The sequence below is a fragment of the Exophiala aquamarina genome, assembly GCF_000709125.1.
Source record: "Exophiala aquamarina CBS 119918 chromosome Unknown aczIA-supercont1.1, whole genome shotgun sequence".
Lineage (NCBI taxonomy): Eukaryota > Fungi > Ascomycota > Eurotiomycetes > Chaetothyriales > Herpotrichiellaceae > Exophiala > Exophiala aquamarina.
The window spans coordinates 3,442,746-3,465,736 of NW_013550587.1; the positions used below are offsets into that span (position 1 = coordinate 3,442,746).

General features: G+C 50.3%; 7 protein-coding genes across 7 annotated transcripts; 5 read left to right on the top strand and 2 right to left on the bottom strand.

Moving 5' to 3' along the window:
- Positions 1-861: 861 nt before the first annotated feature.
- On the top strand, positions 862-2,133 carry A1O9_01236 (uncharacterized protein; the record flags this gene model as incomplete). Its single annotated transcript, XM_013410395.1, has 1 exon — positions 862-2,133. One exon carries the CDS (start codon positions 862-864, stop codon positions 2,131-2,133), a length of 1,272 nt encoding a protein of 423 aa, XP_013265849.1.
- An 891-nt stretch (positions 2,134-3,024) lies between these two features.
- A1O9_01237 (uncharacterized protein) lies at positions 3,025-4,868 on the bottom strand (the record flags this gene model as incomplete). Its single annotated transcript, XM_013410396.1, has 2 exons — positions 3,025-4,589; positions 4,646-4,868. 2 exons carry the CDS (start codon positions 4,866-4,868, stop codon positions 3,025-3,027), a joined length of 1,788 nt encoding a protein of 595 aa, XP_013265850.1.
- A 1,491-nt stretch (positions 4,869-6,359) lies between these two features.
- Positions 6,360-10,097, top strand: A1O9_01238 (uncharacterized protein; the record flags this gene model as incomplete). The annotated part of the gene is made up of 6 exons (XM_013410397.1): positions 6,360-6,421; positions 6,483-7,017; positions 7,074-8,345; positions 8,451-9,583; positions 9,641-9,923; positions 9,978-10,097. The coding sequence occupies 6 exons, from the start codon at positions 6,360-6,362 to the stop codon at positions 10,095-10,097; spliced, it is 3,405 nt and encodes a 1,134-aa protein (XP_013265851.1).
- Positions 10,098-10,169: 72 nt separating this feature from the next.
- A1O9_01239 (uncharacterized protein) lies at positions 10,170-10,385 on the top strand (the record flags this gene model as incomplete). Its single annotated transcript, XM_013410398.1, has 1 exon — positions 10,170-10,385. One exon carries the CDS (start codon positions 10,170-10,172, stop codon positions 10,383-10,385), a length of 216 nt encoding a protein of 71 aa, XP_013265852.1.
- Positions 10,386-13,892: 3,507 nt separating this feature from the next.
- A1O9_01240 (uncharacterized protein) lies at positions 13,893-15,613 on the bottom strand (the record flags this gene model as incomplete). Its single annotated transcript, XM_013410399.1, has 4 exons — positions 13,893-14,122; positions 14,180-14,551; positions 14,616-15,201; positions 15,278-15,613. 4 exons carry the CDS (start codon positions 15,611-15,613, stop codon positions 13,893-13,895), a joined length of 1,524 nt encoding a protein of 507 aa, XP_013265853.1.
- Positions 15,614-17,152: 1,539 nt separating this feature from the next.
- Positions 17,153-19,877, top strand: A1O9_01241 (uncharacterized protein; the record flags this gene model as incomplete). Its single annotated transcript, XM_013410400.1, has 3 exons — positions 17,153-17,929; positions 17,985-18,085; positions 18,137-19,877. Coding segments are annotated over 3 exons (2,619 nt in total), but the record flags the coding sequence as incomplete, so codon positions are not given.
- Positions 19,878-21,037: 1,160 nt separating this feature from the next.
- On the top strand, positions 21,038-22,261 carry A1O9_01242 (cytochrome c peroxidase; the record flags this gene model as incomplete). The annotated part of the gene is made up of 2 exons (XM_013410401.1): positions 21,038-21,839; positions 21,909-22,261. The coding sequence occupies 2 exons, from the start codon at positions 21,038-21,040 to the stop codon at positions 22,259-22,261; spliced, it is 1,155 nt and encodes a 384-aa protein (XP_013265855.1).
- Between the last annotated feature and the right edge of the window lie 730 nt (positions 22,262-22,991).

Below are 22,991 nucleotides of genomic sequence, written 5' to 3' on the forward strand. Positions count from 1 at the left end.
AAGTATGGTGGTCGGGATGTGAAGACGCCTGTGCCGGGAAAAGAACGGGTGTGTTCGCTTTCACACATTCATTCCAGTTACCGAAACAACCAGAGCCGCAGGCTGTCACAAATCGCTCGCCAAACTCACGGGTGATGCGTTAACCAAGAAAAAGGAAGAGCAAGCGGTGGCGATGGCGATGACGCAGAAAGGCCTTCAGCCACGGTTGCGTGGAATCTGGCGAGGTGTATTTCACATTTATGATTTCGCTCACTTCCAAAGCCGAATCCTTTGGCTGGAATGCAAGAGGTCTAGCCTCATATTGATAAGCACTACAGTAACTATTCTTAGCGGATCGATGCCTTGACCCGTACGATGCCACTTACGAGTAGGTGCCAGTCCATGCTCAATCGGCCACTCTATCGGATCAGCATGGCTGTCACAGACTCAGGTGGTGGCTGGTTAGTGCAGGCTGCGTTCCAGGCACCATGCCAGGGCCCAGGAGTCGCTCGGAGCCTGGGGTTGAAGCTGAGCCGGAGCCCAAGCCTGAGCTAAAGAGCCTGGCTGAGTCTTTTCATGTTTGGTCTGCGGCGTGACCTCCCCTCACAGAGTCACAGCCCTACTGGATACGCAGTACACAGGACTGAGTACACGACTCCGTACTAACTCCCTCCTGTAGGCCCTTGACATATCGGTGTCGCCAGTCGCCATTCGCCATTTTCGTTGCCTTCCACGACACCTCGATTGTTCTTTTCCCCGGAGGCCGTTTGAGTAGTCGGCGCATGCTTTGAAGATCATCAAGTCGATCGCCAATACGAAGACGTCGCCAGCTTAGATCCTCATTCTCATCGTCATCCTAATCTTCTGCATATCACCGCAGCCATGCCGAAACGGACCCTCTTTACCAACATTACCCCTCTACCACCCCAGGTGTCCCGCGAGGTTGCGATCGCCATGCTTCACAACCATGACGAAATGATTGAGCTGAATCCTTTGGTGATTGAGCATCATCCTATTAAGACACCCCGAGATGCTCCAGCCGACGAGTTTCTAGATTGTGTTTGGCAAGAACTGACCGACAAGATCAACTACGGCGTTGCAAAGGGAAAAGTCAGCTATAAGGCGTGTTTTCACGATACGCCAAATGGGTTGCAAACACACATCTACGCTCCACTGGGACTGGACATCCGAGAAAAATGGTCCATCGGTGGTTCGTTGCCTGGCGAGGCACCTGAGGCAAGAGAGCTAGGGGTCGAAACTCCTCGCCAGGGGCTCTACATTCGCGAAGATGGCGACATGAGGTGCAATCGCATGTTGACCTCCTTTGTGAGAAAGAATCTCGACAATGCCCACAAGGTACTGGTCGAGCGAATCCTCAAGAAAGCCGAAATGGTAGAAGAGCATGTACAAGCGATATCGGCATACCCTACCTCTCCTGGCCCTCAAGCCACTCGATTTCAACCCGGCTCGCACATGGCCAAATCGGCACTGCTCAACAACGAATACCAACGCCCACTCTCCCCCCAAATGCTATCACCCCAACAGGATTACGGCTGGCAGAACATGGCCAACCATCCTGCCTTCCGAAGCCAGACCGACGAAAAGTCTGGCTACCACCAAGGGCAACGGCCAATGAGCACCGCAACTCTTCCACAATACCAAGGCCAGGACCAACGGATGAATTACTACGCACACCTGCAAGCACAGCAGCAGCAGCCGCAGCCGCAGCAGCACATGGCCGCACCGAAGCAATTTGTTGCCGAACTTCCCGGCTCAACATACCACACAGGACATCATTTCGCGGCGACGCCGGGACAGCCCACGCCTCCGCCGTCCGATTACCGCATGAGCATGGTCTCTGAGCTGTCAGGAGGTTCAGGAGACCCCACGCCTCGCGGATCACCCAACACCCAGGCCATGGGTACCAACTACTCCGACCGGTCGAGCATGATCTCCGAGCTTCCCATGCCTCACCAACAGCAGCAACAACAACAACAACAGCAACAACAACACCATGCCTATAGATACAACAACCCGAATGATCTAGGGCACGACACGGTCGCCCAGTCCGCAGTATCCCCGAATCCTTTAGACCGCTACAGCATGGTTTCCGAATTGCCCTCAGATCAGTTGCAGCAGCTGAGGAATTCATGAGTCGCCGAGTGACGAAACGACAGGAGACATGAATCCCACAAAGGCGGGTGCTGCGCGCCGTCTGATACTTTTTTATTATTTTATAAACTTTGTTCTAATACCATTGGTATTTGTGAAATGTGTCATGATTTACCAAACACCACATCAGCGCACCTGAGTACGGTTCTTATGTATAACGTACCGACCTATTGTCGTAGAAAAGGCGGGAGACGAAGCAGGGTGTTGAAGGATGAGCAAACTCCTGGGATGGAAAGGGGAGGAGGGCAGGCCTGGGCTTCATATACTAGATACAATAGTAGTCTAATTTCTACCCTACCCTTCTTTTTTCTTCCTCTGGATCGAGTGGACGCCCTGCTACTGGTTGGTTGGTTAGTTAGAGTCAGTCGGCTTAGCTGACGGGATTTGTCCTTATGAGATTTGTGGCATCCTACGCGTACATAAGTTAGTTGCTCCGGATGACGGAAGGCTGAGGAGGTCAGGACATATCCTATGTATTGAGTACTGTATCTGTACATGCTTTTATAGGATAGATTGAGTTGATTACATTTCATTTCGACATTTCGTTCTCCAAGTCTATCCCATATTTACAGCCGCACCAAACGAGGTCTGGAATCGCATGGACAGCCAGACAGGCAGGTAGGGGGTGAGTACATCGCTGGCGGGAAAAGGACTGAGCCAGCGCGGATGGATAGCCATTGCGTATTTATCGTGCTTGGGATACCCCGGGTCACCCTTCTGTTGCTGCGCATTGTTCCCAAAGGACTTTGTACACATCCGTCTTGATGGACGGAAGGGTAGTGCTGGACGCGGCATTCTTTTCAAGCCCGAAAGCTCGTTTTAGGCTCTCGGCATCATTGTGGTCGTAGACTTCTCGGGGAAGGGTCTGTGAGGCTATACGCCATTGGTTACTCCATTTGTGATGCCATTTGTGTGCGCTGTGTGAGCATGAGCTCTATCTGAAACGCCGTTGGCCGTAGGCCTCTCCTTTAGGAAAACATCCTTGACCAGACTCTTCTTGTTGATTTTCCCCATGGCATTTTTGGGGATGGATTCAACTACTTTTAATTCCTGGGGAATCTTGTAATTTGCGAGTTTATCTTTCAGAGCGCGTCGCATGTCCATGACGGCCCATTGCTTGCCGCCTTTGCCTGCAGTCATACCCTTGGGTGTAAGTACAATCACGGCGGCCACTTTTTGTCCCCATTGTTCATTGGCGAGACCAACAACCGCTGCTTCTGCGACTTCAGGTAAAGATAGGAGCTCTCGCTCAATCTCCAAGGCCGAGACTTTCTCACCTCCAGTTTTGATGATATCAACAGATTTGCGTCCACGGATGAAATACATTGGCCCTTGAGCCCATGACTGACCGCTGTGGCCTGCCCCCGAAACTAGTTGGCGGGTTGCTACATCTCCAGTTTTGAACCATTTGCCCGTCCCGTCATCTCCGGAGACAAACTCTTCAGCCGTCGCTTTGGGATTGCGAAAGTACTCGGTGAAAATGGTGGGCCCACGCAATTGGATTTCTCCTTCGCGTGGTCTACCGCTTTGATCTGTCTCTTGACCAGGATGAATAACCTCTCCAGTCTCCGTGTCTACCAGACGGGCCTCAACCGATGGTAGAGGCCAGCCAACACTACCATCCACACGATCTTCGTAAGCCAAGCCACATGAAAGGGCCATGCCAACCTCGGTCATACCATATCGTTCTAGGAGGACGTTTCCGCTACTCAGTTGAGTCCAGGCCGACTTAGTGGGAGTAGGCAATGCTGCTGAACCAGATATATTCAAACGCATGTAACGAGGGGTTATAGCCGTGCGTGTAGCTTCTTGCATGTCTTGATCCAGACCAGGATGTGAGGTGAGGAGTCGATTGTAGATCGTAGGAACCACAGTCAGAAAAGTGATGGGCCGTTTCGAAGGAGAGGAGCCGGGCAGGAAAGGCGCAGCTAAGCGCTTCCACACTGTATCTGCATTGAAAGGGTAGGCAAACTCGATAGCGGAGCCAGCAATCAGCGGGGTAAAGAGCGCGTTGACGGTGCCGTGGATATGATGCAAGGGAAGCACATGAAGGAGCAAGTCCGATGAGCTATAATTCCATGCTTGTATCAAAGATCTTGCTTGAGCCGTAATTGTGGGGATTGATAACACAACACCTTTGGGCCTGTTTGTTGTACCGGAGGTATAGAGCATGAATCCTCCCCTGTCGACTGATTTCGGGCTAAATTTTACATTCTCTGCCGAGACAGCACCCGTTTCAATCTTGGAGAGTATTTCCAGGTTCGGGACATGATCGAGGCCCTCTTTGACCACGTCTTGAGCCTTTTCACGGAACTTTTCCGTGGCCAGGAAGAACAAGGCCTCACTATTCTCGAGAATATACCGTAGTTCGGAGTTGGGATGCATAGGTGCTAGGGGAAGGGCGATTGCATCATGAGACAGAATAGAGAGGAAGGTCACTGTTTCCGATGGTTAGGATCTGCTGAATCGAACGGGTAGAACGAGTAGTGCGCACCTACATAGTCATAACCATTTTCGGCCAAAAAAGCTATCCTCTCACCAACTAAGGACTTCCCGTTGGCTAACGCAGCCAGGTTATCTTTGGCGGCAGCAACATCGTGTAAGAGACTCCCATAGCAAAAAGTGCGGTCTGAGGCGCTGTGGATGATGGCCGGTGACCTAGGATCATGCTTGGCAATTGCTTCAAAAATGGGGGAAGAAGGTAGAGTAGAAGCCATTCGGAAGGGTCGAAGAGGAGATATATTTCGCGTCTTGGAGGTGAAAGAAAGACTATGACCTGCTGCTGGTGGAAGGAAAAAAGAAGGTGTTTTGTTGAGACGGTTAGAAAGGAACAAAATGGGGCGCATCCCAAAACATTGTTGAGCTCCTGCAAGGAACTCCCTAGGCGCACATTTAGACGAGACAAGAAACGCAAGATGGGGATCCAGTCAGATGAGTGTGTTTGATGCCTGTGGTGCGGTCGCAGTGGTGCCAGGTTCCGCGAGGACAAGTGCTAAAAACGAGTGACACTGCACCACATTGAGATACTACTCGGCAAAGAGAGCGGGAGGAGTGGGAGTGGATGAGATGGGGCTCCGGTGGCTCCCCACATCAAGGGGTACAGTCACGTGCTACCAGATCACGTTTCTCTCACGTGCGACGCGCCACGATGGTTGTCTTTCCCCAGGGGCTGCATCCCTAACTTCAGAAATCCCCTAGGCGCTGGGTCCTGGCCCTTGAGTCCCTGAGCTGTTACTAGATGGATACTTATGTGGTCCCTGAATGGTCCCTAAAGTGGGTGGCCAGGGTGTATCCTTAGGTGCCACCGTGCCAGTAGCGTTCGGTCCTCGCTTCTCCCCTTCCCGAACATTGCCCGCACCATCCACTGTCCTCGGGACGCGGCACATCCTCCGGCACTGCTTGCTACTACGAGTGCTTGTCTAGATTTCCCCAGATACATGTGTAGATACGGACACATGTACATACGAGTAGGCACTCAAAGCGCTGCATCTCTACTTACTCGGTACAGCTGGTGTACTACAGATGCCTCGCCAGTTGGATCTCACCGTTCGCCACTCGTCAGGCGATCTCGGATCAGAGCTGCCAGAGTGCTGCACTCTGACTCGACAGACGGTACAGGGTACTCGGTAGGGAACACTGACTAAGGTGCTCGTAAACATATCCCTCGTCACCAGCCCAGCCATTCCTGCAAGCCACCTAAATCTGGACCATGGCATTTTGAAGAATTCGATGATGACTTCTTCGCCAGCGTGGCCCACAATCGCAACCTGTTTCGGACCCTGCATTATTATAATCCCTCGTAGAATTCAATCAAGTTCCCTGTGGAGCACAGGTATTGCATAGTTTAGGGACTCCTATGAGTCCGCCAATATCGGTATCTACCATCTGCAGCTCGCTGCCCCGCGTAGCTTCCTGCCGCCACAAGTGAGAGGCCTCGGGCCTAGATGGTACCTTCCCACGGCGGAAGAGGACGATCGCAAACTCGAGGGCTAATTCCAAGTCTAATTTCTCGACCATCGAGTTTGGCCTTTATTTTACCTCAGCCTAATCAAGTGCGATGTTTATCCATCATCATTCCTCATCCAGCAAATCCTCTATCTATCTCACTCGCTAATATCCTTCCCATGTCACCCACGGTGTCGCCCAGAGGCCTGAGTTAGGTCGCACCTTAGTAGGGCTTGCAATCATACCCATGCAGACCCTGCGCCATGTCACAGACCCCTCCGCACTCCAAAGCACTGGAATTGTTTCGGGAGCGTGTTGTCTCTAGGTTGGTCAACATTGCTACATTGCATTTTGCGATTCGTTGTTGACCTGTTCGCTGTCAACAGATATACTGTTGCCACCAAAGATCTTCCCCGACCTGAGTCCGGTGTTGATGTCACCGTCCCCGACCCAAGCGCCTCTCAAGTCTTCGTCCCCAAGTCTTCTGGTGACCCTGCCCTTACGGCCTTTGCCCAGCTAGGTGCCTTGCGGCTCGACGCATCCCGTGCTTTGATCTCTCTCATCGACACCACTCACCAGTATGTCCTGGCCGAGGCCACTAAGTCGCTCTCCTCGCAGTCGGACGAGCGCCATGATCTCAACGATGGCCTATGGATCGGCAGCGTTGTTCTTCCGAGAGAAAGTGGCATATGCGAAGTTGTCTTGACCAGCGATAAAATCCACTCTACCAGAAATTCCGAGGAGGGGCTTGCAGACATCACAGACAAAGATGAAATCGTTATCATCCAAGATTTGCGGCAAGATTCACGCTACTGCATGCGCCGCTATGTGAAAGATGGTCCGCAGCTACGTTTCTACGCTGGTGCTCCCATTCGAAACGTTGGTGGCACAATAGTCGGCGCTTTCGCTGTTCTTGATGACGTGAGCACTTTTGGAATACATTCCTGGCCCATACTGTTGCTAATGCCCTTCCACAGAAACCTAGGCAAGGCCTACCTGCTTCCGAGAAGATGTTCATGGTCGATATGTCCAAGACAATCATGAAGCATATCGAGAGTATAAGGATTCAGGCAGAATTCCAGCGTAGGGACAAGCTCGTTGTCGGGTTGGAGTCGTTCGTTCAGGGGCTGTCCGAAATTCCTCGTTCTCAGCCCACCAACCCAAATCAGAACGCCCAAGGCACAGTCGTCCAGGGAGTTCCCATCACCGAAGAGGCCCTTCGGCAGATCAGCCACGGTAGCGATATCAGTTCAATGCGTTCGCTGTCCATGTGGGAGATCGCTCTTCCTAGTGGCTGCAAATCTCTGTTTTCACGAGCATCTAATATCATTCGAGAATCTGCTGGCTATGATGGGGTCGCTTTCTTCTACGTTTCTTCGAGTTCAAGCACTGGAAGCTCATCTCGCCGCCAGTTTCAAGCCTCCGAGACTGGAGGCGAGAAATCTCGATATTCTTCCACGTCCAGCACCAGCTCGGAGTTGAGCCAGTCAGCCCTACCTGCAAGCACTCCAGATCCACACCAATCAGAGAGTTCGTTCGAAGACCTTTCGGGCAACGAAGAAACTAACCTTGATGGACTAAGCCCGATCCTAGGATTTGCCCTTAGTAAAACAGATGAGCAGACACGACCAAGCGATCAGACACGCTTCCCACGCTTTCGTCTTCGCGATCTGCAGAAACTCATGGGCACCCGGCCTCGTGGGCGGGTGTATTTCCTCGACCGATCAGGATATACCATGCCAGGCGATAGCTCAAGTTCAGGCTCCGGGGCAGACATACCTGCAGGCAACCCTGGTGAATCTCTTCCGCCGTTAACCACGGGACAGCCGGGCTCTGGGCATTCAAAGAAGCGATCTGCGCAAGTTAATTCTCTTCTAAAGATCCATCCCCAAGCCCGGACTTTTATCTGCCTACCACTGTGGGATCATAATCGTCAACGCTGGTTCGCCTTTTGCATATGCTGGATTGTAACACCGACCCGTGATCCAACTGTGGATGGCGACCTAAATTTTATGAGGATATTTTGTAACAACATCACCAATGCATTATACCATTTGGATACGCTTGATTCAGAGGAGGCCAAATCATCATTCGTTGCCTCGATATCCCATGAGCTTCGCTCGCCGCTGCATGGTGTGCTGGGTGCCACTAACTTTCTCTATGACAGCGAGCTTAATCGATATCAGCTAGAAATGGTAGATTCTATCACAAATTCAGGACGTACCCTCCTTGACACTCTGGAACACGTTGTAAGTCGATCACTTCAATTTATCCTGCTTACCTCCCAAGTCTTGAGGCACTGCCAATGTGGACAGTAGACCCACCAATACTAATACAATCAATATTTCTGGCAGATGGACTTTACGAAAATCAACAACTTCACGAAATCAAAATCGACTTCCTCTGACAACACGAAACTTGAGGACAAAAAGTCATCTGCCACTTCAAGGAAGAACGATATTCGGCGATCAAGTCTCACCACCAGTGTCGACTTGTGTGAATTGGTCGAAGAGGTCGTGGAGGCAGTCTTCATGGGTTTCACTTTTCAACACGATTTCCTGTATTCAGATGATACATCTGAGACAGACCGTCCAAACCTTGTCACGCGACCGAGCGACTTGGCCAATAGTCGTCGGTCACTTCACCAAAGAGGACGAGTCCGGCTAGCATTGGAAATTCCGCCTATCGACAATACCGTGGCTGCAATACAGCCAGGGGCTTGGAGAAGAATTGTCATGAACATTGTTGGCAACGCCTTGAAGTACACTAATCAAGGGCTCATTACCATATCCTTAACACTGTCAGCGTTTGAGGATGATCCGCAACAGTCAGGCGAACAAGGCCAAGATGTGATTACCCTGACTGTAAAGGATTCTGGAATAGGCATGTCAAACGAATTCTTGCAAAATCGACTATTCAAACCCTTTTCTCAGGAAGACTCCTTCTCCTCCGGCACTGGTCTAGGCCTCAGTATAGTTGATCAAATCGTCAAATCATTGGGTGGTTATGTAGATGTTTCGAGTGCAAGAGGTTTAGGCACGACCATCACTGTCTGTGCCAATGCATGTCGTGGTACGTCGCGGTCGAGGCGGTCAGATCACGCGAGCCCCCAGGCTATCGCAAAATCATTATCGAAGCTCCACGTTACTGTTCTTGAGGATACAAGCTCGAAGGCTTCCACAGCTAACCCTGAGGGCCAACGGGGGGCCGAGGCCGAATTTTGCCGAATTCTACTTTCCAACTTGAATCGATGGTTCGGGGTTGAGACCGCTATCCAATCCACCTGGATTCATGGATCGGCCGATTTGATTATCTGTCTGGAGCCATCCTTTCGCCTGATCGAATCAATTCGATCACAAGCACGAGATCAAGGGTCACCTGCCCCACCGATTCTGGTCATTTCTCACGATGCTTTAGAAATGGCTGTTCTTCGACGGGATGTACGAATTCAAAGTGAAGAGTCTGTCATAGAAATTACCCATCAACCGTAAGTTTACTCACTGTATGCATAGTATCCTATGTTCGGAACCTTATACATGTTTAGGCTTGGCCCACGAAAGCTTTCCAAGGCCATCTATCAATGCCTTGAACGATCTAGACTCTTGAGCCCCACACGCTCGCAGGATTCAGTACCTACAGATGAAAGCGCTGCACGGACAATACCGACATTGCAATCATTTCCCTTCCCGGCCGTTTCAAGTGGCACATCACGAACGGCCGCTCCAGCTTCGATCGCCAGCACCACCGAGGCAGCGCAGCAAGTGACCATGCCTGCCGTGAAAAGTGATTCCGTTCTTTGTGTGGACGACAATTCTCTCAATCGAAAGGTAAGTTGGCCCACAACTTCTCTATTCGTTGCAACTCGTACTTAGGCGGCATAGCTTCTTACGAACTTTATCAAGAGCAAAGGCTTGACGCCTGTAGCGGCTTCTAATGGTAAGGAAGCAGTCGATCGTTTCAAAGCCGCCAATGGGGCTTTCAAGTGCGTTTTGATGGGTTAGTCTCCAGATATACTTGACACTGTCTCTCCCTCCCGAGATTACTAAGCGAGGTCAGATATATCAATGCCAGTCATGGATGGAATGACTGCGACTTTCCTTATTCGAGGGTTTGAAGCTAGTAACTCGTTGCGTAGAGTACCTATTATCGCTCTGACCGGCCTGGCGTCCGCAACTGCACGCAATGAAGCCCTTGAATCCGGCATGGATCAGTTCTTGACAAAGCCGTTTTCGTTCCTGCAGCTAACTGAGATCATCAGCGGTCTACCACCTACCCCAGCTGCGGACTGACAGGCCTGTATCTCAGTTCGACAACATGCACAAAATTAATTGCAGCCGAAAGAATATGACATTCAAGCCTGCATTGACATGCCGCAAAGGCCCTGTACCAAGATCCAGTTCGAGATGCACTGAGACATGTTCAAGTTCCCTTTTGGGAGACACTTGGAATCGTTGCTCTACCATTCATGTCACCAGACACTGGACAGTCGTATATCAAACCCACAGAATTCATCTGAGCCGACAAGGATAGTCGAAGGATGATAGGCACGTGCCGGCTGTGATGAGAAGGATAAACGAACTCACGAATTAGACGGCGCGGTGGAAAGGTTAGAAAAGGCCGGATCTAATCTGAATAGAGAGCCAGATTCTCCCTACGCTCATATAGATTATCTCAGAATCATCGTCCAGCAAACAAGGCCGATGCATACCGACCGTGACAGCATAGCCTTCAGGATAAACACGTTTACGAGTATCCGTAAAACCTAAACATCAACTTGCAACAGCGAGAACTCCACTAACGTTCCTCTTATGGACCAGTGCCGAAGTCAGATCAGCTGTTGTTCTGACTACATGTCTAAGTATCTATAGCTAGAGGTCATAGCCAAAAGAAATGGACAGATACACCACCTTGATGGTGTACCTAGTACATGGGTCAGGGTCAAGCTATCCTTTCCCTTCATGAAGATAATCATTGGAATGACTGCTGACGCACTCGACCGCGTTCGCGATCGCGATCGAGGAAGGGAAATGGGGGCTGGGAAAGAAGCTGCACTCTCCATTCCCTCTCTTTGCCGGTCTACAGATCGGTCTACAGATGATGGCCATCGCGCCTGCGTATACGCAAACCAACGGCTCGATGCGAAGCGCAAGGAAGGATGCCTGGTAAGATCAGGCCCAGGCAGCAACGATGAAAAGAAAAGCTGGGCAGGTGGTTTGACTTCGTATCGATCAGTTGGTGGTGAGAGAGATAGATATTATTATCTTTAACAATATTTACAATGCATTGTATTTTGGCACGCGACGGGTGGAAAGTGCTTTGCTTTGAGTTGACCTGTTAGACTTACTTGGTGGCGTTTCTTCGTATCGAATTTGGGAGACTTGTAGCATCTCAGATTGGTTAGTTCCTGTCTGCGAGCGCGGAGGGGGAAAAGGACTTTGCAGCGGATATTGCGCATGTGGCTTGGTACTTTCTTTCGTCCCAGTTCGATCTCAGCTGCACGTTGGGGGGTTGATTTTGGCATTTTGGACCACTTACCCGGTTGCTGTCTACGGGAGGGTCTTTTTAGGCTGTACTCGATGTTGAAGAGCGTTAAAGAAGTGTTTGGGCTAAGTAAAAGGGAAGTGGAAGAGGAAGATGTTGGTCGGGTCAGTGACGTCGCAGAGGATCGTGACTATCGACCAATATTTGTAGACGGTTGTGTAGAACTCTGAAAAAGATCATTTTTCCTTTGCCGCTTTCGCTCGTAGGCAAAACAGGGCAAAGCACGTAGTTTTCCATGAGGAATTCGTCGCATGTTAGCGCCGCCGCCGCCCCACCGTTCCCTTACCTTTCGGTCCAGACCAGAGTCCTATCATCCAAGATGAATGATTCCTACGATCTCGACCCAGCTCCTAGCCAGGCCTAGCTTCCTCTCGCAGTCACTTCGGATTCATGAGAGCAGCGTAATTGCGGAAGCACCGGCCTTCCTTGAGAGGGAAGGGTGCCCCGTTTCCAAGCTCGTACTCCGCGAAAATCCCAAAGTGAGAAAAGTTGCATGACTTCCGAGAATTCATGCGTGGTGATCGTCGAACCTATTGGGTTTTTGTGTGTTTCACTTCTTCTGCGAAACCACAAGCAGAGGAGTTCTGCCGTTCTCACCCCTGGAGTGAGATGTCGAATAAAAGCGCAACACCACAGGCATTCAGGCGGCGTCAAGACCGGCCGATATACCTCGCCTAATTGGATGAGACCTCAAAGGTGTCACGGGATAATCCGATGCATCTTGAAGAGGCCTTCTTCCAGGCCTGGATTCTCGCTCGAATTGGACGAATCCAGCCAGTTGGAGTTGCGAACAGGGACTCACGATGTAAGTTGGCTGAGAAAGCTGCGGCTAACAACACAGGTCAGCAGACTGTTAGTGGTTTACGAGTCAAAGCAGCTGATAAAAGCAGGCACGATCCATGCAATCCTGTCTCTTTCGTGACAAACTTCAAGTATTCTGGGAACAACAGCACCGCACCGCGCCACACTGCTATCAGCGTCAAGTAAACTCTTCTTCGTTATCTCAGTAGTTGAGAGTTTTGATTCATCAGCTGTGCACCGTGACAACGTCGAGAGATTGATTTGGCCATACCTAATTCACTCAAGCAGCAGTCAACAATGACCCAGTTCAATACAACTCAAGGTGCGTGGGCCATTTTCGTGAGGTGCAGACTTTGAGAAGACATCTAGCTGATACCAGGAGCCAGCTAGCAGGAGCCGGCCCGCAGAAAACCTAGACCTGTACACAAAATCAAAGATCAAAAATGATCCGTGGACTCAATGGTCCGTTCAAATCATAGATGTTGACCATCGAAGGCAGCTTGCAGAGGTCTCTGAGAAGAATCTGAGAGCAGTTGGCTTGATATCAGCGGCGCAATCGCGTTCGCTGCCCTCGGCATTGTGGTGAGTCTACCGTGCTTGCTACCTACTTCAAGTTCACGTCTTCTGTCTCCAGATTGCTTTCTCTCATTGGCGACCCCATAAATCTCCCAAACAGAGCAGGGCGAGGATGAGAAGCATTCGTGGCAAGGTTTTGATGGATCTAGTAGGCCGAGATGGACTTCGGGCCGCGGCGGCTGATTTCGTATTTAGTTCGGGACGAGCAGGCAGCCAAAAAAAGTGATGGCATGATTGATTGGACGGCTGAAGAAGTCCTCCGATTTTCATCTAATGGAATACAGTACCAGCCTTCCGAGGTAGTAGCTTGAGGTATGATTTGGGCTCGACCCCTGCATCGGCTTGTGGTTCTTAAAAGGAAAAAGGTGAAAAGGAAAAGGTGAAAAGGTCAGGCGTTGGGTTGATAAAACAGAGTTTGTACCCAAGATTTTTGATTGGTCCTCACCGCGTTCCCCCTCGCTCAACTTTCTACTTCTGGCAAGGGCGATTGCGGGCGACATCAATCAACCCTTCCTACCTCTTATGCAAGGCTTCCTTCTTTCCTCCCATTATATGGCCATAAAGGTGTTGCTTCATGGCAGTCCTCCCAAAGAATAGCAGCGCCTTGGTAGATATCACGGTTTTGACCTAAAGATACAGGTCAAAATCTCGTGCAGGTAGCGACGTGACTCTTAGGCGATCTTGATATCTATAGACATCTACTAAACAGATTGTTCTGAAACAATGAAAGGCTCTCGTGGGGGGATTATTGTCACGGTACTTTGCCACACGTGTCCCAGACTGTAGCCGTACTTTCGCTGTGGTGGCGTAGCTTTGATTCCTGCCTCGGTATTGAAGTGTGGCGGTGAGCGGGAAGTGGGTGTTGATGAGAATATGCTTTAGTACATGTAACGATAAGAGGGACTCATGTCGCCCAATTCGATCTTCTCGTATTCCGTGACACCCACATCCCGAGTCTTAGCGCGAGACCTGTTCTGTGAGACGACTGCAATGAAGTACAGCACGCAACTCACTGCGCTGAGGCAGATGAATCCCAAGCAAATACTATAGCCTCGGTGGAAGAATGACGATGCATCGCTCGCCTTGAAACTGTAACTCGCGATGATTCCTGTTCTTTGGATGAGCATGGTCCAAGAGCTGTTAAAATGAAAGAATCTCGACTTACCGCCAATATTGCCAAATCCTATGATCCATCCACTACCAACAGCCCGTCTGTGATGGCCTCCAAGATTCATGGTGAACCAACAGACAATAATGGGCATGGCACTGTAAGTTCCACAAGTGATCAAAAACAAAGCGGCGTATTGAGCGTTTCTGTGGTGGTGAATGACCATCAACATTGCAAAGCCTGTTATGGAGATGCAAATAGGTCCGATCGTGAAGAGGAATCGATGACGAGTCCAATCGGAGAATGCAGCAACAAACATACTAAAACCGAAAGCAGCGGCCCAAGGGGGAACTGAGTGCAACTGTGTCTGAATTGGACTGTAGCCATAGCTTTTGATGATGGTGGGTGCAAAGTAGGCATAACCGTAAGCTTAAGGTAACCATTGTTAGATCAATTTTCAAAGCTGTTGCTTCACGGAAATGTCTTTGCTTACCTGGTACAATAAGGCCAAAGTACATCAATCCTCCAAGGAACAATTTATAATCCTTGAAGCAGTTCACCACATCTTTAAAGGTGATAGATCTTTCCAGAGCAGATTTACCTTGATCTTCTTGAAGACGCGCCTTGACGTACTCTCTCTCCGGTTCGGTCAACCACTTTGCGTCCTCTGGAAAGTCCGGGATGGCAAAGAAGATAGCAAAGGACACCACACAAGTAAGTAGGCCCTCGAGAATGAAGACCCATCTCCATCCAAGGTAGCCGCGGATACCATCCATCTTGCCAATGGCAGAGGCCAACAAGCCACCAAAGGCGCCTGCCAGAGTCGTGCTCGCAAAAAAGAATGTGTACCGCTTCTGTGCTTCGTTCCTCGTATACCACATTCCGATCAGATAGAACGAACCAGGAAACATGCCCGCCTCAAATAAACCTAGAAAGAAGCGGGTCGCGATAATGCCCCCATAGCCTTGTACCAATCCCTGACAGACTGTCACAAGACCGAAGCCAAACATGCACAGAGAGAGCCAAACATGAGGCTTGAGCTTTTTCAGAATGATGTTGGAAGGAATCTCAAATATAATCTGTAGTACAATAATGAAATTAGTCATGTATACTGGGAGCGTGAAGGGTCGCTTGCAACTCCTCCAAGAGACTTACGTATGGGACGAAGAAGATTGTTAATGCGGTCGAATATTGTGTGGCAGACAAGCCCAGATCCTTCTGGAGACCAAAAATCGCGGCGTTCGCGACATTCGTGCGGTCAAGGAATGCAAGTAAATAGAGAATACTCAGAGCAGGGATGACCCGAAAGTCGATCTTGGTGATGAGTTTCCGTTCGGAGACTCCTGGTGGTAAGGTGACGGGGTGTTGGTCTCGGTACTCTGCTGCTGGATGCGCCATGTCTGGATCGTAATCGAATTGATGGCCCATCCCATCTCTGGGCTTCTCGCCTGAATATGTTAGTTCGCGGTCTCCCGAAGTGTGGAAGAGCATACTTGAAGCATCGGAAAGCCCCATGTTGATTTCGTCGCACAAGAAAGCACACACCACACCTCGCTTAATAAGCTGGCCAAAAGCTGTACCGAGGAGTTGGGTTGTTTGACTGCTACAAATGTGGACAATGGAGATACTTGTAGTTGTGGACCATCACGGTCAAGGCGGGTATCCATGCCGGCTGAGGACCTCTCAGCGAACCTCGAAGAGGACTTTTGACCGAGGAGGCGAGGCGGTGGCGCACAGGTTGAAAGCCTGCTGGGTTGAATAACTGGAGTTGAGGGGTTATGGACGCTCCACATGGAGAAAAGATCTCTAAGCTGGGACCTCGATGCAACATTAGATGGACCATGACTGGCCCGATAGGCAATTGAGGACGGAGAGAGACCGTGACTCTGGCTGGAGTAACATGCTTGGCGTAGCGGCAAGATTAAGCTCGGTTACTTAGCTCCACCGGGTGGCCACTCTTAACTTATTAAGTTCTTGATATCTTGGTATTACTCGTACAAGTAGTATTACCTACAGGCTACGGATTACGGAGTACGGATATACGTTACGAACTTGCCTTGGAGAGGTAGGCGTAGGTCCATGGGTACTCCGCATTTACTGGCCAACTACTATCACTGAATTAGTTCACTGCTCAAGTACCCAGAGTACCCAAGTACCTATTAGGTATGAACGAGGAGTCGCCCAGCACCAACCATCGGCTCGGCGTAAAACGAGCGGTGCGGTTGAAAGTAAAAGTCACATGTTTCGAGTTGAATTCTTTGGGTACCGCGCTCAGCGGCCGCCTCGAACAAACCTGTCCTTCGCTAACTGGTAAGGTGGTTCTGTAAGTTGTAAGTTGTTACTATCTGTTGACTGCATCCTTCCTTGGTGTACTGTGACTGATTGATCACCTGACTCCTGCAAAAACCGGGTGGAATATCCAAACTCCGAGCCCTTCCCCTTTTCGGTGCCTTGATTCCTCCTTCCCAAGCCCGGATCGGATTATCATCAAGGCCGGCTTAGCCACCACATTCCAATTCTGGATTAGCGAATATTGGCCGATCCATTCTAGCCCAAAGTCTGGGCTTGCCATCCGCCTGATCGACCGACGACCACTGGGCACGGATCGCTGGACATTTGTGCTCCTAGAGAAACAGACCTCACGCTGATATCCTTACAGTTCTTCGATACTGGAGGTCCGCGGCCTGTCGTCCCTTGTGAAAGTCTCTTCCAACGCTCCTAAGGCATCTAGTTGGACGCCCTTGAGGTGCGCAGAGCATGGAAACCGCGACTGCCCTCTGTTTGACGTGTGCCGACTCATCATTGCCCCTCTTTCAACAACCCAGTATCGAATCCACAACTCACCATCTTCTCTCAACAAACTTCTGCTTCACTCCGCGACAACTTATCTATTCATTATAAAGACTACAGCCATTTATCCCTTGTCTTTCGTTAATTTCCAGGTTTGACCTCTGAAGCTACAGGTGCCACAAGACATTTCTTCTGCCCCATCAAGTTGACGGAATCTGCCATTAATTCATGCAGCCGCCCATGGCCGGTTCCTCTCATGGACCCAAGCGCGCTGCCGAATCAACATGGAAGTACAGCAATGGGCCCCTGATGAAGGTAGAAAAGCAGATTCGAAATCTAGATGGCTCTTCTTACCAAGTCATTCCGACGGAGTCTCTGGCACACCGGAATTTCGTCTTCCAAACCGATAAGTCGTCATTTCAAGTGACTTCGTCCCCGTTGTTGGGCTCTGTCGATGCTTCTCGAAGCAAAGAACACAAACCTGCACCTCCACCACCAATTACTGACCACTCTTTCGTTGTCAACACCGTTGGTAGCATGCAAAGTGGCGAACGAACAACCGTTCTGCTCGACTCGCCTAGCTTCAATAACCCGGTTCTTGAAGATGACTCTCTGGATGGAAGACGGCTACACTCGGTGGGCGATCCTCAAATTCTGCGGAAACGGGCCTTGAGGAGCACTCGTCCCCTCAAGATCTCCGACAAGGTCAACAGTGACATCTGGCAGATCATCCTCGGTTACTGTGAGCCCAAGCTCCTGCTCGAAGCGAAAACAATCAATAAGGAGTTCCGCCAGCTCCTTTCAGATCGCACCGCGATATGGAGAGCGAGTCGGCAGAACTTCTTTGGCTACGATATGCCCGAATGTCCAACTGGTCTGACGGAGCAAGCCTATGCCGATCTCTTGGTGGGTCGGGGTTGTCAGAACCGAAGCTGTCCAAAAGAGCACACGGCTGGGGTCTACTGGACCTTTCAAGTCCGCCTCTGTGCCGAATGTTTTAGGCAGAAGACTATGCGGGTCAGTAGTCAAGTCTGCTCGGTCCGAGCTGTTGCTAACCCACTTGTATCCACAGGCTGATGAGTTACCAATACATCGAAGACATATTCTGAACCGCACAGTGGAAAGTGAAGGAAGACCTCTGTGGGAATTGCTGCCGCTTGCACGAAGCGATGGGTAAGAGTCGCCAGGCTCATTTTCAGTCTTGTGGATATTAACTTGCTGTAGTCGACGGTACATGCGGCCGAGATCGGTAGATACAAGCACGAATGGATGGGCCAATGCCCATAGCCTCCGCCAATATGTTTTCCTCAAGTCGGCGTATACGCAGCTTGAGAATCAGCACCACGACCTTCTCCTATCGGAACCCTCTCCAGTTCAAATGACCACATGGATCGATGGGATTCATAGTAGGACGATGGAGTTCATGGTCGAGGTGGACAATCTCGAAACCTGGTACAAACGTCAAAAGATATCGGACAGCGTCGTGCACAGTATCCGGGAGCGATTCTTTATTGCCCGTGCGGCTCAGTTATCACCGCCAATGAAACGGAGCGTGCTTTGGAGGATGGCAGCTTTCCGACGAATATTGAAGGTACAAACCCCGCCTACAGAACGGTCATGGAAGACGTTGAAGGCCAAGATTCTGCCTTACCGACTACATGCAGAAATTGTTGAGCAATATGAGCTTGACATGTTCCAGGGCTCTGATCGATTCTCTCAGGCCAGCTCCTCTTCAACTCCTACTGCTATAAAACTGCACCGGCAGTTGCACGAACACCGTTCGGGATTGACGATGAAGCCAGAGCAACGATTTGTGCTTGAGCTTGGAGAAAGGGAGCTCACGCGATGTCTGGAGAAACAGGTGGCAGATGCCGATCTGGTCCTCTTGTGCCTAAAAAACGTCTTCGAAACCTATGCAGCATTGAGCGAAGTACCTAACGGATTGAATTACGATGGTACCTTTGGCCCTTATCGGTTAAGCCTGGACGATGCTCGGATGATCGTGGAGGAAGTCATGGAAAAGCGGATACCTAAAATGTCTTTGAGAGGTGGTACAGTATTTCAGAACCTCCGATGCAGAGGCTGCCGTCGGACAGACTTCATTAGAAGCTGGTCATTCGTTGAGGCGTTCGAACACATTCTCCAAGTGCATGCAACTGTGGTAGGTCAAGGGTTGGAATTCTGGCAGTTTGCAGTTCCGTATGTCCGCGATCTAGACGAATTCTCTCGACGAGATCATGGAACAGCCTTTCCTTGGTATACTGTGGCGTGGCCTCGATGTTTGCCGCTTGTCCCGGGCCACCAGGAGCCTTGGGCTCTCGACAGTTGGCATCCAGCCATCAGCATACCCTTCGTGGAGTATCCTCGAAACACAATTGTCTCTGCCTTTGAAGGCCGAATTCCTCGCCCCACAGAGATTCCACATGACGATTTTACTGGCAATCTGTTACACGCAGCAAAGATACTGAACGGGGTCTGGCTTGAGGGACCGTGTCAAATGAAGATTGCCCTTAAATACGCAGTCGACCTATTCTCTCCTGGTCAGGTATCGGAACCATCGCTGTCGAAGTTTGCAGCAAGCCTGGAACTATTCCACGATGCCAATCCGGCAATTGAACTCAGATTTCGGTGCGGCGTTTGTGTAGGAGAAGCAAGTGTGTATCGAACAGCGAGACATGTTAAATATAAGATCTCTCTAGAAGGTCTCTTGAGCCACTGGGAAGAAAAACATTCGGGTGGCGGGTACAAGTGGAGCCAGAGCCTACTGCAATTACCCTCAGAAACAGAAGTAATGCAGCAAATTTGTGAAGCAGATCAAAAGCTGCAGCAAGACAGAGAAGCAACGCGCGAAAGGACAGAACAACTACATCTTTCTGAGAACGTCCGAAAGCGACCGAAGCTCAAAGCAAGCTTGGTGATGACTGCACGATCGGCGGGTGGAATATTCGATCAATTGTTTGATCGGGTCAATGACTCTGGGTCACAAAACTGAGGTCCCATGGGGAAGAATGAATTGACGAGTGGAAGTGGTGTGATTTTCATGGCTAAAGTTACGAAGAACTTGGGCATAGCAAGTAAGCAACTCTTTGGGCGTTTTGGTACCAATCCATCCGCGCACGGCGTTCTAGTTAGCAAGGAGAATCCTTGTGGGTATTGCAAAGGAGAGGAGGCGCAACGGTCTGGGATGGAGTTTGCACAACATGGAGTGGTATAAATTGCTGCCTTGAGATGTGCGACTGACACATTGCGATGGCAAGGCAATCTCCCCTTTTATGAGAAATGATGGAGATTAAAGGGAAAATGTCTTAAAATGGCAGTTTGAGCGCGAGTCTCTCTTTCTCGGTGCGAGATACCATACATGGTTAGCGCCAACGGAAAAATGCTCATGGTCCCTGACATCTCCGATCGAGGGCAAGAAAAAGTGGCCTGTCGAAAATGCGACATGTGAATCAGCGTGGATATCGCTCCTGGTCACGTTTTCTTCCCTAGTATTCGGTGCGAACGACTCCGTGCGCAAGGTACGAGGGAATTGAGACCTTCGCCGAGGTTTTGTGCTTGTACAAAGCTCGCCAAAGACCCCGAAACCCCTGCCAATATGATCACCGGCGCCTTGATATCTTAATTTTCATTGGCGTTATGCCCGATTCCAGTCGCCGGGTAGCCGGATCCGGCGTTGCCGCTAAATCTCACGCGACTGGTAGCGTTGGTGGCTTCGAATAAAAACCACAACACCAAAGTCAGCAAGTGGCGTGGAACCACTTTACGGAGAACAGACCAAGGCTTGCAATTTTTCTGGTGCTTCCTACGCTGTCATTCACTCTGCCTCTGGCTCGGAAGCATTCGCTATCACTATTACTACGAGGCACTATCGCGCCTTGTGCCGCTCAAGCTCTTAGTTCCTTCAATGCTTCTCGCTGGCTTCTTCCGTATCCAGGAACCTTCTGTGGGTCACTATGTACTTCCGCGGTGGCCATTCAACGGCCGTTGGATGCACCATTATTCAGCTAATTTCAAGACCACGCTCTTCTTTATATAGTCGGTGTTTACCTTGTCAATTGTCATCAATCTCATCCACAGCATAACACAAACCCGGCAACGGCTTTTTGCTTTGAATCTTTCCTCGCCATGGCGGCTGCTACTACCACTCGCACACTCAGCAAAGCCCTCCAACGAAGTACGGCTTCAGCGGCCTCTTTAACTCGTGTCGCGGCTCGCCCTGCAAGAGCCAATGCCACAAAACAGTTCTTTCAACAATCTTCCCGTCGTCATTACTCCTCCGGACCAGCCCCATCGAGGTCAAATCTCCCCTGGATCGTTGGTGCCACCGCAGCTGCAGGGCTTCTAAGTGGGGGGCTTTACGCCTACAGCTCGCAAGAATCAGTCCCAGAAACTCACTTGAAGCAAGGAAGCGGAGGACAGTCAGCTGGCGTATTCAAGCCTACAGTTGAGGACTATCAGAAAGTTTACGATGCCGTTGCAAAACTTCTGTGGGAACATGACGAGTACGAAGATGGATCATATGGCCCGATAGTGCTCCGCCTTGCATGGCACTCATCTGGAACATACGACAAAGAAACGAAGACCGGTGGCAGCAATGGGGCAACGATGCGATTTTCCGCAGAAGGCGGACACAGCGCCAACAATGGGCTCAAAATCGCCCGCGATTTCCTGGAACCAATCAAAGCACAATTTCCATGGATTTCTTATGGCGATCTATGGACTCTGGCTGGCTGTGTGGCTATTCAGGAAATGCAAGGACCAACTATGCCCTGGAGACCGGGCCGGCAAGACCAAGATGCCTCGTTCTGTACTCCGGATGGTCGCTTGCCCGATGGTTCCAAAGGACAGGACCACGTCCGCGCGATCTTCGGTAGGATGGGATTTAATGACCAGGAAATGGTTGCATTGTCAGGCGCTCACGCTCTTGGTAAGTCTACATCTCAAGCCTGCAACCACTTCACTTGTCTGTATATATTCACTAACAGCCATAATTTAGGTCGCTGCCATCACGACCGCTCGGGCTTCGAAGGACCGTGGACGTTCTCTCCAACAGTCATGACAAACGACTACTACCGTCTTTTACTCGAGGAGAAATGGGGATGGAAAAGCTGGAGTGGACCGAAGCAATATGAAGACAAGACCACCAAGTCTCTAGTTATGTTGCCCACCGATATGGCACTCATCAAGGACCCCATCTTCCTGGAGCACGTCGAGCGGTACGCCAAGGACAACGATGTGTTCTTCAAGGAGTTCGCCGATGCTGCTGTCAAGTTGTTCGAGCTGGGTGTGCCATTCGAAAGCAAGCCCGAGGATCGATTTGTATTCAAGCCACAAGTCGATTCTGCATAGTTTGGTTGTGTCGTTGAGCAGGTTTTGAGGGTTCTGACTTCCCCTCCATTCGTCATCATGTTCCTTTCTGAATTGTCGTTGTCATGTCTCTTTTGCCACGTCAGAATTATCTGGCGTAGGCTTTCTGGGAGGTCAGACAGATTGTGAAATTTCAGAGTGAGAGGTGTGATATCTGTCTATCATAGCATGGGTTACTTTTGGAAATCGGCAGTTCGCGTCGAAATGCGATGCCCCATTGTTGCATTAACGTATCCGCGGCAGGAGTTTTGTTCGACTTGATAATGGTCAAGATGGGTGGAGGCATACCCCTGATAGAACATATTGCTTTGCTTCGTCGAAGATTGAAGATACATAATCCAGAATCCGGCGCTTTTTGACGGTAGTTCCGTTGCTCATACTGCCTCCCCTGCTTCATGTGTAAAACCTCGATGGATGGGTGAGAACCGCCTTCAATTAGAGACTGAAATAGTTTGTTATATGAGTACGCTCAAACGCTCCGAGATCTGGAGGAGACGGGCTTGGATGAAAAGTGGTCAAGCGTTAATGGCCACAGGGATAGCTAAACGTTCTCGACAAGGATGCTGTTATCGGCCAGTAGGAGCGTGTTCGAGTGGAAAACGCACAAGCATCAGACTTGCGGCACTTGCCAAAGCGAAATCCTGATTCGTGACTCTGTGCTATCTGAGCCAGATATGCCTTGAGCCTGCGACAACGACATCGCCGCGTGCTC